General features: G+C 39.2%; 1 protein-coding gene across 6 annotated transcripts in view; it reads left to right on the top strand.

Moving 5' to 3' along the window:
- The first annotated feature begins 2378 nt into the window (after window positions 1-2378).
- brwd1 (bromodomain and WD repeat domain containing 1) overlaps window positions 2379-17039 on the top strand; it is a 60003-nt gene continuing 45342 nt past the window's right edge. For 4 of the 6 annotated variants that reach the window (XM_041803119.1, XM_041803128.1, XM_041803147.1 and 1 more), the window contains exons 1-13: window positions 2379-2578; window positions 2671-2729; window positions 2847-2876; window positions 2989-3048; window positions 3954-4104; window positions 4273-4371; window positions 11586-11746; window positions 11874-12095; window positions 13587-13687; window positions 14850-14920; window positions 15005-15105; window positions 15212-15252; window positions 15333-15446. In XM_041803119.1, coding sequence (XP_041659053.1) covers window positions 2542-2578; window positions 2671-2729; window positions 2847-2876; window positions 2989-3048; window positions 3954-4104; window positions 4273-4371; window positions 11586-11746; window positions 11874-12095; window positions 13587-13687; window positions 14850-14920; window positions 15005-15105; window positions 15212-15252; window positions 15333-15446 — 1247 coding nt within the window. In that variant the 5' untranslated portion in view covers window positions 2379-2541. The remainder of the gene's footprint in view (window positions 2579-2670; window positions 2730-2846; window positions 2877-2988; window positions 3049-3953; window positions 4105-4272; window positions 4372-11585; window positions 11747-11873; window positions 12096-13586; window positions 13688-14849; window positions 14921-15004; window positions 15106-15211; window positions 15253-15332; window positions 15447-17039) is intronic. The other 2 variants (XM_041803138.1, XM_041803165.1) reach the window with 1 other exon arrangement.

The following is a 17039-nucleotide window of genomic DNA, read 5'->3' on the forward strand; positions in this document are numbered from 1 at the left end:
CATGAGGTCAGAGGAGCTGCTGAGCTGAAGAGCTCAGTGACAGGGTTGTTGACAGGCACAGATCCAGGGAAGACAAAAACAATTCTGCTGCACAGAAGGTTCCCCGGAGCACAGTGGCCTCCAGAATTCTCAAATGGAAGAAGTCTGGCACAACCAGGACTCAATCAGACTTGGAGACCGAGACCCTGGTGGTCACTCTGACTGATCTCCAGAGATCCTGTGTGGAGATGGGACAAAGTTCCAGAAGGACAACCATCACTCTTCTGGTCTTTATGGAGGAGTAGCTATATGGAAGATTCTCCTCACTGCAAAACACGTACGTCAAAACACGTCTTCTTTATGGACCCAGCTCTGTCTGTGGGTTCCTCTCTGGATGGAGTCTGGACATGGTCAAACATTTCCTCAGCCTTGGATCTGTCAAGGCACTTATTCTGCAACTGTGTATTAGGTGACAAAAAGCATTCAAGTTTGCCTTGTTTTTGGTCAGTTCTTGCCAGTGAATCAAACTGTTTCATTGTTGTTGTTGAATAATTTGATTGAAGCAGGTTGTTTTTTATGTCTGATGACTCTGCAGGTGAACAGTTACCTGTCCTAGGGGAAAGCTCTCAGCGTTCTCTGTAAAGGTCACAGCTGTGTTAAGGACCGTGTCAGGGTCACTAGATAGGCATAAAATTCAAATGCTCTCTTTTTTATTTTGATAAGCAAGAGAAATTGTCCTAAAAGCATTAGTTGGCTATTTTCATTGGACACCGAGGATGGATTTACAGAATTCTGGATGCGGAGTCTGAACCTGATATTTGTCCAATTTTGTAAAGTCTTGGTCTGTAAGTCAACACCAGATCTAGTAACCTTAAAGAGAAATGGGCTCCATAACTGAGTCAAATATTTTAATCTAGTTTAAATAAATAATAATAAATAATATAATAAAAATGAAATAAATAAAAATAAATAAATAATATAATTCATATAATACAATAATAAGAAAAGGGAAATAATTGTAAAGAAATTGGCCAATAATAGTATTAATTTTGATAAAGAAAATGGGCTCAACAACTAAGTTCAATATTCAAAGCCAGTCATAAAGAAATATGAAAATAATAATAAAGAAAGGGATCAATAATAATATTGATCAAGACAGAGAAATAGGCTATTTAACTGATTCCAATATTTTCAGCAAGTATTAAAATCAATAATGAAGTAATGGGAAAATAATAATAAAAATGGCTAATAATGATAATAATAATAATAATAATAATAGTAATAATAATAATAATGAATATACAGTGCTTAACAAATTTATTAGACCACCTGTCATATCTGTCTCAGAGACCATCCAGCATCATGAAGTGCTTTAATGCGGACTCTTTCATTTTCAGTCAGCTCTCCACGTTTTACCATTTTGAACAGGAATGAGGAATTTCAAACTGAATTCACCCAAATCTGAGCCGGCTCACTGGGCTTCTCTAAGAAGCCAGAAATGAATCAAGCATAACATTCAACCACTAAAACTCATTTTTCTCCTCAGGAATGACAGTAAATAACTATAATTTGAATTATTAATTAAGAAATATTAATGTGCTTTACTATTTTTTCAGTTCTTTTGTAAATCAGTAAATTGTAAAATTCATGGTTAACAATAATAATTCTATTTTAGCATTAAAAATATCATTATGGTTAAAGAGCTTCTACATATTGGTGTATTAACCATTGCAGACACATAAAAATGATTGTGGTAATTACCAATGCTGTTAATTTAGGGCAGCTGTGGCATAAACCTGACTTTGGATAGGGTTAGGGTGCTCTCATACATTTGTTAAGCTCTGTAAGTGAGTCCCACATTTTAGCAAGTACTCGAAAAAATAATGAAGAATGACATAATAATAATAATAAAAATGGCTAATGATAATAATAATGATAACAACAACAACAACAACAACAATAATAATAATAATAATAGTAATAAATATTAGTGAGTCCCACATTTTAGCAAGTAAAATAGAAAAATAAAGAATGGGAAAATAAACGGCTTCATAATAATGATAATAATAATAATGATAATAATATTTCCTATTATTACCCTTATTATTTTAGAAGAAGAACTTGGCCGGAAATAAAACTACGATAGTGCCTAAATTAGCTGAATCCAGGGATTTGTCAGTATCAAGAGGAGGATTTGTCCGCTGTAACTCTGAAAAAAGAGGAAAACATTCTAATATTTGAAATAAATCATTGGAAACGGGAATGTGGTCATATTAAGGTGTGCTTTTGCCAATATGAATAAAATAATAAGCGCAACGATCCCGGCTTTCTTTTGTTGAGGCTGCTCCTCCCCACCCCCCTTTTCCTGTGTTCCTCCGCTGTGGCGGAAGTAAGTAGTATCGGTAAGGCCTCATCCTTCCAATGGCGACTGCGAACAGGCTGAACATAAAGCGGGAGCAACTCGGAGAAGCACGGAGCGTTGTGATCTAATTTACTTGAATATATCATTTCTCTGTTGTGATAAAGCAAGAATCTGTGTCACTTCTCCAAATCTCTAAATCAATGGCCCAAAATCGGAACAGTTCGCTCCTTGAGTCGGGTAAGCCGCAAAGTAAACAGAATCGATAGCTGAATCCACATCATGTAATCTGTTGTATTGATGAACTTACTGATTTTGACGGCTGTTTTCAGAGCTCTATTACTTGATAAGTCGTTTCTTGTCAACGGGTCCGTGTCGGAAAGCAGCTGAGGTAAGCTGGCGTGCTTGATCTGCCACCGTGTTTTATCTCATCAGAGTTGAGTAGTTTGCTTATAATGACGCTAGTACATCAAATTTAACACAAATCTGCTCTTTCAATGCCTTAAAGGTCCTGGCAAGAGAACTGGAGGAGTACCAGGTGGGTATCCCTTTGCCTATGCTACTTGTGACTGCTAGCTGCTAACGGCTAGGCTAGACTTGGACACGAAATCAAACTTATCTCATTTATTCGACCAACCTCTTTTGGACAGCTTCTACCCGCGAGATTGGACTGGCTGGGAAACAAGCACCCAAGAACATTTGAAGATGTGGTGAGATATAATTTAATTTCTATGAAGTTTAATGTCGGCTCTTGTTATTCTCGAGTGACAGTGGGACTATGTTTCCATGCTGCGGAGTTGTTTACGTTCTTTGTTCTTTTTCTCTCTGAATGCCTGTGACATTTCTCTGAGTTTAGATCCTCTGTGAAATTAAAACGCTAGCTCTGTGACTTAACTTTGCATGGGGGTGTTTTAAGATTATTCATAACAGTGTAAGGACATAGCTTTCTGTAAGATTTAGCCCCGACTGTTGTATTGCAGCAAGGGTGGGTTATTCGGCTTTTCGCTAGGTCCGGATGCATTTATTAGCCAATCAGAGGCTTAAATTCTCTGTCTCTGCGCTATTTTGCATGTGACCCGTGCTGCGATTGGGCCATTAAAAGGAAAATGTATGCATAGGAAGCCCCGCCTCTCGGGATAGGGGCAGTTGAGAAGCACATGAAACGCCAAATGACCTGTCATGCTTTTATTTTGACATTTCAGTGAAGGCAAGTCAGAGCTTGTGAAAATGTTCAGATTTTTTTTGTTCGCATCCAAGTATCAGTCATCCCTACACAGTCCCCATAAAGTAAGCTTTGACTGGGGGATCGAAACCAAGAAAGTTGTTGTCTCCGTTTAATCTTACAGAATATATTTCATTCAAAAATTGACAAAATTCTGCGAAACATCAGTATCTACAATCTCAAGAATAACAGCTGTGAACTTGTTGGTTAACAATTTGCAGTTTAACATATCCATTAACAGTTCTTGAATGATACTGCAACTGAAACTATGAAAAAATGGCTTCTATACTTGACAATGATAAATAACAGAGAAAGGAAGTTCAGTATTTAAGACCCCTAATCGTGGTCAGTGTTTGCTGTGCTGATCAATCCCTCTCTTTTTTTACCTGTCAGGTTGCAGCCACCAAACACATTGCGCCAGATCATTTGCTGCAAGTATGTAAGCAGATTGGACCAATTCTTGATAAAGAGGTGCCATCATGTGTCCCAGGGGTACACTCTCTCCTTGGGTCTGGAAAGCAGTCAATGCTTCGGACTGCCAAAGGTACACATTTGTGTGGAAATGAAATGTATGGGCTCTGCCTCTTACAGTAAAAACATCTGAATGTTTTTATCTTGTGGTTTCATACATTCTTGTGTTGAACATTCACTAGAATTGACACTGTCCTTCAGCAAATACTCAGCAAATCTCTTGTTATTTCCCCCCCCCCAGATTGCATTAGTGCAAGATTAAGAGCATCATCATATGCAGCCCTTCACCGGGGCAGACCACCAGAGAGGCCTTTGAACTGCAAAACCCCTCCACAGCTAGGTAGGTCTGGCTCGAAACAAATATACTCTGTTCTTCGCTGTAAAGAAAGTGAAACAGTAGTTGGTTGAACAGTGTGCTTTTTTTTTTTTTTAAAGAATATTTCATTTTCAGTTTTCTAAATTAACAAGACATACGTGAAAATACAAAAGCAAACCCCTTCCCTAACCCCCATCTACAAACTAAAAAGATTACAAAACAGAAAGAAAGAAAAACAAGAGGCAAGACAAACAATACTTCCTACTGATGACCAAAGGCTTGTTGATTCTAATTATCTTTCTCCATGCTGTCCACTGTAGAAGTTGGCAGGGCAGGGAGAGTGTATGTGATTTTTTTCAAGTGGAATACAACTGTTCATTTCTGAAATCCATCTTGCCATAGGGAGTTGGGAGTCAGACTTCCATGTAATGGCTGTGCACTTCCTGGTAATGCACAAGGCCAATGCAAGAAATTTCTTTTGGGTCTTTCTCAATTGTGCATCAATTTTTGTAGTCTCCTAGCAAACAGATTTGAGGACATGATGGGAGATGTAGTCCTAGAAGTTTGGTCTTGAGGTCTGAGAAATCGTGCCAGAATGTATGAAGTTTTGTGCATGACCAAGTGTAGTGCAGGAATGAGCCCTCTTAACAGTTTTCAATGTGACACTGTTAAACTGGAACTATTAGGATTATTTTTACGCATTTTTACCAAATTTTGATTATGTTTTCTGAATGGGATATACCAATAAAGCTGCTTGGCATGGGTATTGACTGGTATCAGCCCTGCTGATAGAAATCCACCCTTCAGCTGTTTATGTGGCGTGAGCTGTTGAAAACACAAACGTGAGAGAAAATGTCAGCTTTAGTTAGTCCTGTGCTTTATTGTACTGTACACGATAGTACCAGTATACATTTTTTATGTTGTTTAGAAGTGTCATTGCAGTATCAATGAGGTGGTCTACGAGCATCCAGCAAATGTTAAATGTGGGTTTGGCGAGTATTTTCCAGAGGGCTATGTGCCACATTGTAGGTAACTGTTTGCATGAAAATAAGGGCTGCCAAAAAAAAATAATACCTTGAGTAATTACCCCCAAAAATGACACAGCGAAAAAATTCAAAGCAAATTTATTACACTTCAACACCATACATCACTGTTCCTACAACCCTCCATCATAGTCTGCAATCTTAAAGAAACAAGCGAAACATTCTTGGTCTTCTCTATTTTATACATAAGAAACATCCATCCCTCCAGGACTGATTAATAAGACAGCCTGCCTCTGTCTCTCCTCTTTCTCTGCATTGTGTACACAGAAATCTATATTGATAACAGATGACAAACAGATTATACAGTAAATCTAGCTGTAATGCAGTCTTACTCATATTGTCCATACATGCAGTTAACTGTGATTCATCAAAAAGACTGTAATTATTTATACACTGTTTTAAAATCTTCAGAACTAATAAAATGCAGGTATTAGAAAACTGAATTTTAAGTCTATTTGGTGTTAGAACTGCTTCTCCTGCTCCTGTTTGCATGTTTGACATTTGAGCTAAGTGTGAGAACACTGACCAATGAATGAACCATGCGGTCCAGAGCCTGTGGGATGATTTGTCTAATGCAAATGCTTCTTCATAGTGTGAAATGAATTTACTGCCATTAAATACCTTTGCAGAATCATAGTGAAATGAAAGAGGCTGTTATGGTGCACAGTCACCAAGGAGATTGGCTTAAATCAGAGATGTCAAACTTAATCCCAGCAGAGGCCTTATTCTGAATTTGGGTCCAACCTAAGGGCCAAACAAGGTCAACATTTAAACATTTACTGTCAACCTCATTTTCACCAGCAATGAATTATGGGAGGGGAAAAACCTAAGCACTGTTGATAAATGATTCTGAGATTTTAAAAAGTCAAAATGGTAAGTTTAAAGGCTCAAAATCTGAGATAAAAATTCAAACTTATTTACTCTAAAGGCATTTAATGTCAAAATCATGTTTTTAAAAAGGCAAATGTATAAGAAAGTTTAAATTATCATTTTTAATTGTCAAACCATGAGACAAAACTTTGAAATCATGAGTTTTAAAGGATGAAAATGAGATAAATTTCAAAATCATTGGTTAGAAATGTCTAGAACTGAGGAAATAATAAATATATTTTAAGTTTTACAGGTCAAAATATTACTAAAATCTTTAAATTGAAGATACAAAAGGCCAAATTATGAAATGAAAGTTAAAGCAAGGAGCCCAAAATGTCAAAACATAAGAAAAAAAAAATCAAAATCTTGAGTTTAAAAGGTCAAAATATTACTTTTGTTTTATATTTTTTTTTTGAGGATCTTAAGGTTAGAAATAGGTTAAAAGTAAAAAACAAAAATTGAAAAGGACAAAATATGAAATTAAAAGTCAAAACCACAACTTTGTGTGATAACCGTGAGATGCAAAATCAAGAATATTAAATGAAAATGGAAATTTATTTTCCCACAGTGCTGACTTTTTATCTAGTTATTTAACTTTATACTTTCTTATTTTTATGAGAGATCAAGGATATTGTTATACATTTTTAAACTGGAGGAAATCTGCAGACCCCAAACCAATAAGCCAATTATAATAAAAATATGATATGACCTGGCGGGCCAGGTATAACTGTACCACGGGCCGGATTTGTCCCCGGGGGCCTTGAGTTTGACACCCCTGACTTAAATCATCCTAAAGAACTTTGTCTGTCCTCTTTCACTGTCTCTGCATTTATAGTGCAGGTCTCTGACAACAGTCAGCAACTTAATGCTCCCACAGCCTGGTGCTGACTTGGTTCATACAGTCTGTTAAAGAGTGCTCAGATGTTCTTAGTCAGTCTACATAACATGCAATGCTGGAGTCATACACACATTAGACTGCAGAAGATTTATCTGCAGATGGACAGTTGTAATGTGATGAACATAATTGGTAGCGTTGGATCTGAAGGGTGACCTTGGCACCCCTACCTTTTGAAAATTAAAACAGAGAGAATAAATCTTCTGTTCTAATGTTTAAAGATGTGTAAGTGACGCACAAACTAGGGCTGAATGATTTGTGAAAATAATCTAATTGTGATTTAATATGCAATTATTTTTAGATTCCTCGAATATTGGTCAAAAAAAGCAATAAATCATTCTTTATTATTACCAGCACAATATCAGATAATTAAACTAGGGATCAAAGATTTGACAAAGAGATCTTGGCTCTTATTGCAAGTTTTATATCAGTTGCTATTCTGAGGGGGTAATACATTTTTGAACAGGACTAGAAGAGTTTTTGTACAGTATTCTAAAATAGGCACTTAAATGTATGCATAATGTATAGCTAAAAAATTGTATCAAACTGGTATTTTGACACATTTTAGGTTAAGAAAACATTGGACTGTCTGTGATTTGAAAATTGCAGCAGGCCATTTTGCAAATTAATCTTATTTGCAAGTAATTGCGTAGCCCTAACACAAACACACTGTATTATAGGGATGCATGAAAGTGGATTTTTGCAGATATTCCATTTAAGCTGATACCAATATATACACACCATTGCTTTTATTGTAAAGAACAGCCGGTGTCTCATGTGTGAGGAGAGGCTGAGTCAAGCAGAGCTGAGAGGAGGAGTCTGGTAATTGTTACCTCCGTCAAGGAGGTAATGTGATCGGGTGGGTTTGTCCGTTCGTTTGTTAGTTACTTTGTTAGTTAGTTACTTTGTTAGTTACTTTGTTAGCAACATAAGTCTAAAAGTTATGGACAGGTTTTGATGACATTTTTCAGGAAATGTCAGAAATGGCATAAGGAAGAACTGATTAGATTTTGGGACTGATTCGGATCACCGTCTGAATCCAGGAATTTTTAAAGGGTTCTTTACTGTTGGGAGATAGGGCTAATGGCGGAGGTCTGCGCTGTTACCACTTTACACCAGGAGATGGCGGACATGAGTATCTTCAATCCCAGCAGCATTTTTGGGTGTGTTTCTATTCAGAGTTTTGGAGTTTATAGAGTTTGAAAGATGCACAGCCGTTGGAGAAGACGAGTCGGAGCGTAACAAAGAGAAATACAGTGAATTGTAGTGAGAATACTCACAATGCTGGGAGGAATAGAGGAATATTCACCCTCTGCCATTACTTTCAGTTGTCCAGTGAGACCATGGGTGAGACTGTCAGTGCATCTGTTGGCACCAGCAGGCAATGCTTCCACCATGACAGTCCACCCGTAGCAAAGCCAGTGCTTTACCTCACCATGTTTCCACCACACCGGGGAGGGAGTAACCGGCGAATGCCATGGTGGGGGGCACATGGGGACGGATCCAGGAATTTTTAAAGGATTCTTTACTATTGGGAGAGAGGGCTAATGGCGGAGGTCTGCACTCTCCGAGTGCTTTTCTAGTTTTATATTTAGGTCCTCATCTAAAATGATCAGGGCCCACGGTGGCTCTCCTTGAGTTTGTGGCATCCTGGGCAGTCATCTATACCTGCTATATTTACAGCTGCCTTAAATATGAGCAGACATTTTCTATCTCCCAGTACTAATATTAAATTTTCAGCTATTATCTGCCTTTATCATGCTGTTGATATTGTGCTTCCCCACTAGTGCTGCACAATTAATGTATTTGCAATTGTGATGTCTGGCTATGCAATTACATGATCACATAAAATCCTGAAATTATTTTTTTTTTTTATTAAGTAGTACTGGAAGGTTTACGAAAAATGCCCGCAGAAAGGCTTTTAAGTTTACACTAGTGCCACTGAGTTTGCATTTTGTAGAAAAAAACATTTTATTTTCAAATAATTTGCTTGTCTGGTTGATGTGTTATAATCTACATGCCAATTTGACCAGTGAGTTATGAAAGTGATAGTGGGCCTTGAATGAAGCTCTGACATATGACATGTGTGTTCCCTAGCATGATAAAAACCCAACAGTGATGGCACAGGCGTGTTTGAGAGTGAGCAGCAGGTCAGCCTACCTAAAAGGGGAGTTTCTTCAGTAGTGTGGAATTGTTTGTTTTTGCCACGTTTACAAGGACTTCAACCCATTTTGACCTGGTGTAACATTCATGGTCTTTTACATTTCGCACGATGCAATATTAATGTGTTTTGGATTTTCTTTTTTGTTGACCACAGAACAGTTTTCTATCCTGCCTCAGTCCATTTTAGTTCATGTAGACCTACACCTGCGTAAACCACCCTTTAAAGCCTAAGTATTGTTTAAAAACATCCCCTTTACCTAAAGGTTTTTGAAAACTGCTCAGGATTTCAATTTTTACAAAAATCTTAATTTTTCAGCTTCAACTGCAGATACAAACATAAAATCGAAACATTTGGAAGCTTAAACCCTTCAACTGGTAATTTTTTCTCATTCTCTAAGCCTTGGTCAGGGTCTTTATCCTTGTTGTTTTTGTTGTCTAAACAGGGGTTCTCAACGTTGGGGTTGGGACATCATTGGGGGATGCGGGACCATAGATATCTATAGAACACTAGATACGCCAGCGCGCTGTAGCAGCCCGCTAAGCGACGTGCTACGTGGCGGCCATCTTGGCGTGGGCGACGTTCTCATTAAAGGCAATGCATGTACATTGAAAATAAATCATAACTCACTCATTTCTCAACCGATTTTCATGCGGTTTGTTTTATTGTCAACGTCAAAACATGTGCTATTAATACAGAACATTTGATTTAAAAAAAAACGGAAAAGGGCTTTCTACCAGTGTAGCCTACAATTTTAGTTATTTCACTCTTTAAGTCCAGAGGTCTGGGAATCGTTTATGTTCAGCCATTATATATTTATAACTGTATATACATAGACATATAGTTGTATGTATAAAAATAGAAAGATAAAGATATACATATACTGAAAATATGTTTTTAGATCTAAAGATTTAACTGTAATCAAATAATCATTAATATTAATTTATTTCTCTCTCTCTCTCTCCTTATCTCTCTCTCTATATATATATATATGTTTATAGAAACAAACACACTGTGGTGATATAATAGAGTTTATTGCCATTTGAACAAGTTAAAAACAGGTACATTGAAATTGTTGTGCGTGTCACTGAGTAAATAGTAACACTTCACTTCACCTTGGACTTTAATAACGTATATAACCAGACATATACTATAACGTATAACTTGCATAACAACTACTACTGCTGGTACTGGCACTGCTACTACAACTGGTAATACTATTACAAATGCTGGTACTACTTCTACAGCTCTAAAGGCTATTTATACTACTACTGCTGCTTGTACAACTATACTACAGCTACTATTAATCGTCTGGTATTTGGCTGTCAAGCTGTTTGCTCACGTTAGTGTTTTGCTAGTAGCAGGTAGTTACTGAAGCTCTCAACAAGATTTAATAATGAAAAAAGAGTCCAAAACTATTTTTACCTATGAAAAGTTATTTCCAGTTTCCTTGTTTCAACCGTACGGTGTAGTGTGCAACCATATGCAGCACAATGTGCAGGCATCCTCGTTGTTTTAGTTTTCGTGCCATCTACAACCATGGAATGCCCCGACACTTTTGCCCCCACTAGCTTAGCCTCGCCGTAGGCACGCAGCTCAAAGGGGCGTGTGGTATCTACTCTTCTATATATATCTATGCACGAAACACTTAGGGGGGTCTCCAGATGCCTTAAAAAAAAAAGAACATTTTTAATTACAATGTTGCCGTTTTATACCAATTTTGCCTTGTTTAACACATTTTTTATCACTTTTCCCACCAATTTTAACACATTTTTGCATCTTAAACATCTTGAAACCCATGTTTTGTCAATTTTAAACCCTTTCTCGGCCTGTTTTTGCCACTTCTAAACCAAATCTTGCCACTCTGCCTATTGTTGGCTCTGTTGACACGTTATTGCTACTATTAACCCCTTTTTCCAATTTTTAAGCCACATTTCAGAATTTGATACACCATTTTTTCTGACTATTTCTGCCTCTGCTAACTTTTTATTGCCAGTTTATACCAATTTTCCTCCCATTTTATCAAATTTCCACCTATTTTTGCAACTTAACACCATGTCAGCCATTTGTGAATCCCCTTTTATCACTAAATATGCACATAAGAGCGTGTTTTTGTGTTTATTCCATCCAGTGATGATAATGCACCTTCAAACCTGCCAACATAAGAGCAGATCTGTGTCCTGTCTACTGTATTTGTTTTGATCCCAGGGTCCAGCCCTTTAGTTGGATCCCTCATTTCTAATGATTTGCTCCTTGTCATTATCAACAGTGAAGGTCCACCGAGGCAGAGAGCTGACAGGAGCGCAGCACTTCAGCTCCATCAATCCTGTCAGCAACTATGAGCGCATGCGTCTGCACAGGCGTATCCTGGGGCATCTGTCTGCAGTATACTGTATTGCATTTGATCGCACCGGTCTCAGGATCTTCACAGTATGACAGAACTTTTTTGTATATATCCCCCTATAAAACATTAACTTCTTTTTGTTTTGCTGTCGTGTGTCTCAGTCATAGATGGGTCTTCTAACAACCTAGTTTAAAGTTTGTTTTTCTCTGTCAGGGCTCAGATGACTGTTTGGTGAAGATTTGGTCTTCTTTTGATGGAAGGCTTCATTCAACACTGCGAGGACACTCTGCAGAGATCACAGACTTAGCAGTGAATTATGAAAACACATTAATTGCTGCAGGTAGCTGTGACAAGACCATCCGTGTATGGTGCCTTCGCACTTGTGCTCCTGTGGCTGTGCTGCAGGGACACAGTGGATCCATTACCTCCCTACAGGTAACCTGATCTCCGCATGGTTTGAAAAAAACGGCTTTGCTGTTTATTTTGAATTCCAACATTTTTGTTTATACATAAGATGAACTAAACTTAGCACAAAAAATAAGGAAATTAGAATTTGGTAGATTATTTCTTGTTTACTTCTTGGCAATGAATCTTATACTGCTGTGAAGTCTGTTTAGTTTCATTTTCAATTGAGCCACATTTGTAAGGAACATGCATTTGTGGGATGAGCAGCAGAGCTGAGGTGTTGGGTTGTGCCCATGACAAATTCGCCAAATCTTCTTTGCCATTGCCAAACAGCTTATTCTACTGTTGCTATTGAATTTGTTTTGACACCCTTAGAAAACCGAGCTCTCACCCTGTCAGCTCTTAGGAACCGTAGGCTGTCTTCTACAGATTTGCAGTCAGTTTGAGGATGATATGTCCAATGACTCTCTGCCCAGACAATCTGAATCAGATTGCACACAGCCAATCTCCGGTCTCATAGGGCTGCCAGGAGGCCTGCCATGACTGCCCATCACTGTCAGGTCTGTTTGTGCTGGTGTCAACAAAATGTACGCTGCAACCTGAATGTGTGGAGGAACGCTATGTCCAGTGATGAGTCCAGATCCTGCCTACGGCAGTTGGATCATAGGTTCAAAGTGCTGAGAACGCTATGCTGATTGCTGCACTGATAGAGTAACATCTTTTGTCAGAGGCAGTGTGATGGTGAGGGGTGGCATCTACCTCACTAGGAGGCTTGTCATCATTAGAGGCAATCTCAATGCAGAGAGATATCAAGATGAGATTTTGCAACCAGTGGCAATCCCATATCTCCACAGTCTGGGATCGAACTCTATCCTCCAAGATGTCAACGCTTGCCCCCACAGAGCGGGGTTTATAAGAGACTACCTCCAGAAGTTGGAAGTGGAGAGGAGGGAAAGTCCTGCCAGCAGTCCTGACCTCAACCCCATTCAACACTTGTGGGATCAGCCTGGGTGTGTTCGTGCCAGAGTGACCAACACATCCACGTTGGCTGACTTGCTACAAATGCTGGTAGAAGAATGGGTTGTCATTCCACAGCAGTGTGTGACCAGGCAGGTGACCAGCATGAGGAGGAGGAGCCAGGCTGTTGTGGCTGTGTATGGTTCTTCCACACGCTCACCTCCACCTACTCAGCTTTGCTGCTCATCCCACAAATTTATGTTCCTTACAAATGTAGCACCATTTAACAGAAAATAAACAGGCTTTCCAACAGTATAAGAAATATTGCCAAGAAGCATTGTTACAACAAAGAAATAATCTACCAAGTACTAGTGTCCTTACTTTCTGTGCTAAGTTTGTATTGATAAATTTATGCTCTATGTAATTATGCAAGACCTAACATTTGCATATTGATACTGGGAGGTTAGTTTTGACTGAATTTTGCCTCCAGGGTAGAATGACTGTCTTGACTAAGTTTTGTATTTTAGTTGCCATATCTGTGAACCTTTTCCTTTTTCCTTTTAGTTTTCGCCTTTTGCTAAGGGCTCAAAACGTTACATGCTGTCTACTGGAACTGATGCTACAGTGTGCTTCTGGCAGTGGGATGTCAACAACATCAATTTTAGGTGAGTGCTGCTGTGAAATACAAATCAAATGGATTTGTCATCAGGCAAATCCATCTAGAAAAGCTCCAGTCTACAACGTTTTTGTTCAACTGAACACTGTTCGCACAAATCAGCACTCTTAAAGGAGAGAAAGGCAGTAGCATTGGTCTAGAATTGGTTGTACTGAAAGCCGTTTGTGATGGCTGCCGCTAGCCCGGTAGTTAGCTCAGGTTTATTTATAGTGTTGCAGCAGTTTTATCCGAACTGGACCTTGTTTCTGTATGAAGTAAAGAGCTTATTATGATGGAAACCTGCTTTGCCATGGGTTTGTGATGGTTATGAGGGGAAGGGGTTAAATGTTGTGTGATACATACAGTGGCTGCTATTGGAGTGATTGAGTCCAGATGTAGCCATAGCAGCAGTTTTGTCAGAACTGGACATCCGTCCATCCATTTTCTACACCACCCATCCCTGTGGGGGTCGCGGGGGGCTGGAGCCTATCTCAGCTGTCATTGGGCGAGCATGTTTTTGGTGATGGGAGGAAGTTGGATTACCCCAGAGAGGGCCCACGCATGCACAGGGAGAACATGCAAACTCTGCACAGAAAGGCCCTGAGCGGGAAGCAAACCAGGGACCTTCTTGCTGTGAGGCAACGCTAACCCCTTTGCCGCCAGGCAGCCCCTAGCTAAGAGCCTCTTGGCAGAAAAGACCAGCCTTGTCATAGATTTTATTTGCAGAGAAGCTCCACCATTCAACAGCTATGGCGGTGTAGTGGTAACCCGTCAGCTGAAGAGTAGCTTAAGAGCACAACGTTGTTCTGTCTTGTTACTCTGATTGGCTGGTCATGAATGTGACAGAATGTTCTTTCTATTGGAGCTTTCCCAGATGAACGTGAAATATATCCATGCATGGAGATGTGAAACGGTTGATCTGGTCAGGTTAGCTGTTAAATAGGGCTTAGTGTAGGTTGCCGGCTGCTGCTCCCCTTCAGATGTAGACCTACAAGAGGAGAAACAGCTGGACTTCTTGTTTCTGAACCCCAAATGTCAAATGGGTGCCACAGTCAAGTTATTCAGCAAGAAACCTGGTCAAATATTGAATCTAAATGTATTCCTGTCCAGTAAAGTGCAAGTGTTCTGTTTTATGTTTTCACGGTACTAACCTTCCTCTACTTTCTTTCTAGTGATCGGCCACAGAAATTTACAGAGCGGCCAAGGCCAGGAGTTCAGACTGTGTGCTCCTCTTTCAGCCCAGGTCATTTGTTATTCATGGCAGAATGATATGTTGAATGACGCTGCATGTAGGTAAAAATATTAAATGTTTATTTTGGGTTTTCAGGTGGGATGTTTTTAGCAACAGGAAGTACTGATGATGTCATCAGAATTTACTACTTGGGAAGTGGAAGCCCAGAAAAGATATCAGAGCTCCATGAGCACACGGTGAGAGCAAACATTTTACAGCAAGAATATGAAACCAGACTTTGAGCCAAGTTTCCTATTCAGCACTCCAGATGTTCAGCGAGTAATGATCCATATTTCTGTTTAGGACAAAGTTGATAGCATCCAGTTCTGTCACTCAGGGGAAAGGTAAAGTCACGTTGATCTTCACATCACTCATTTTTGTTGTGTTTCTACCATTTTAAATGTTGCAGCTTGTAATGTTTTAGTTGCTGTTTAAGGTTTGTCAGTGGAAGTCGAGATGGAACTGCACGGATCTGGAAGCTTCATCAGCGACAGCAATGGAGATGCATTTTGCTCAACATGTCTGCCACACTTCCAGGGTAAGGAACGCTGCGCGGGGGCTCACTGGGATGTGGTCACAGATATTTAGCAAAGCATATTTCACTACAGTTTTTTCAGGGTACAATGCCATTTTTTTTTTAAATATTCAAGATGATTTGTAATTGGCTCAAAGGATCAAAGTTATTTTCATCTCATAGCTTTAGTTTTTCATGGCTTTAGGGGTCACTGTTACAGGCTTTCAGACTGGATGTTTGCAACTGCGTTGCTAGTGTGCATTACAGCAGGAAAGGTGTTAATATGGCATGCATTCTCATTTGGTTAAGAGATAAATCAATCTGGATCAATCTCTCTTTCTTCCCCTTTTGTTTTTACTCTGATGTAAATTAAGGACCTTTTATTATAAAGCTATCTGGCATACAGCATAAAGGCCTTTACATTGAGGGCCAGTGTCCGACGCCAAGGTTTTTGCCTACTTGCCCTTCAAGGCAAGTGCTTCCCAAATCTACTTGCCCCATCTAAATTCCTACTTGCCCTGTCTAGGAGGGTTTTTTTTCTGGCTGTCAAGTGCTTACATTTTGCTCACAACATACTTAGAACTAAAATCCATTACCTGTCGACTGTGGAAAGCAATCCACAACACTTCTTTCTGAAGAAAACTGCATTTGTTAGCTATGAGTTAGCCCACTGAAAATCATATTTAACTTTGTACAGATCAGTGCAATGTGAAAGCTGTTTTCTGAAGAAATTCAAACTCAGGAATTTCATATTTACAATACTAATAAGGTAATAATACAAACTCAGAAATATTTTTTTCGTGACTGATGAAACCAACTATTCTCAGAGGAAAATGAACTGTAACAGTTAGATCATGTTATAACTGAGCCTTAAGACCCTGCTTGCCCTCTCTGTGCTGCTGTCTGCACGTCAGCAGACACGCTCAGTCAATGGAGGCAGTGACACACAGCATCTGGCTACTCGAGGGCTCTGTAGTAATAAAAATGAGAGAAGGAAATAATAAAAATAGTGAATAGAAAAGCTCAGAGTCGTGCTTGCCCGGTCGGCATGTCCTTACAAGTTTTGCTTGCCAGTCGGCTTTTTGAAGTTGCCCCGGGCATTCAGGCAACCGTTAATGTCAGACCCTGAGGGTGATTCAAATAAACAACATTACAGTGTGAATAATTTGAGGGCAAACTTTGACATCAGAAGCGACATGATTTCCTAAATAAGTTATGAAGATTCTAAAAAACATTAGTTCTAAAGTACTAGTTCTGTGTTTTGCTTCTGTCCTCTGGTAAACACTGATGTATAGTAGAGCTGAAGACAAAATAAAGTTTCTGCCTCTCTGCTCCTACCTGTGTGTAAACACTCCTTTACGCACAGGTAGGAGGTTGGTGCTGTTTGTGTTAGAGACTGGTCAGAGGAGTAGTTTCAGTGAGCTGAGGGTTTAGTAGCAGTCTGAGGTCAGTGGAGACTGTTGCTGAATGTTTTATTGGAGTAAAGTCCCGTTAGTTTGGAAACAGCTCCAGCTGTGACCAGAGCACATTTACACTATATTGCCAAAAGTATTCGCTCACCTGCCTTGACTGGTATATGAACTTCAGTGACATCCCATTCTTAATCCATAGGGTTTA

Source organism: Cheilinus undulatus, linkage group 2 (assembly GCF_018320785.1).
Source record: "Cheilinus undulatus linkage group 2, ASM1832078v1, whole genome shotgun sequence".
Classification (NCBI taxonomy): Eukaryota; Metazoa; Chordata; class Actinopteri; order Labriformes; family Labridae; genus Cheilinus; species Cheilinus undulatus.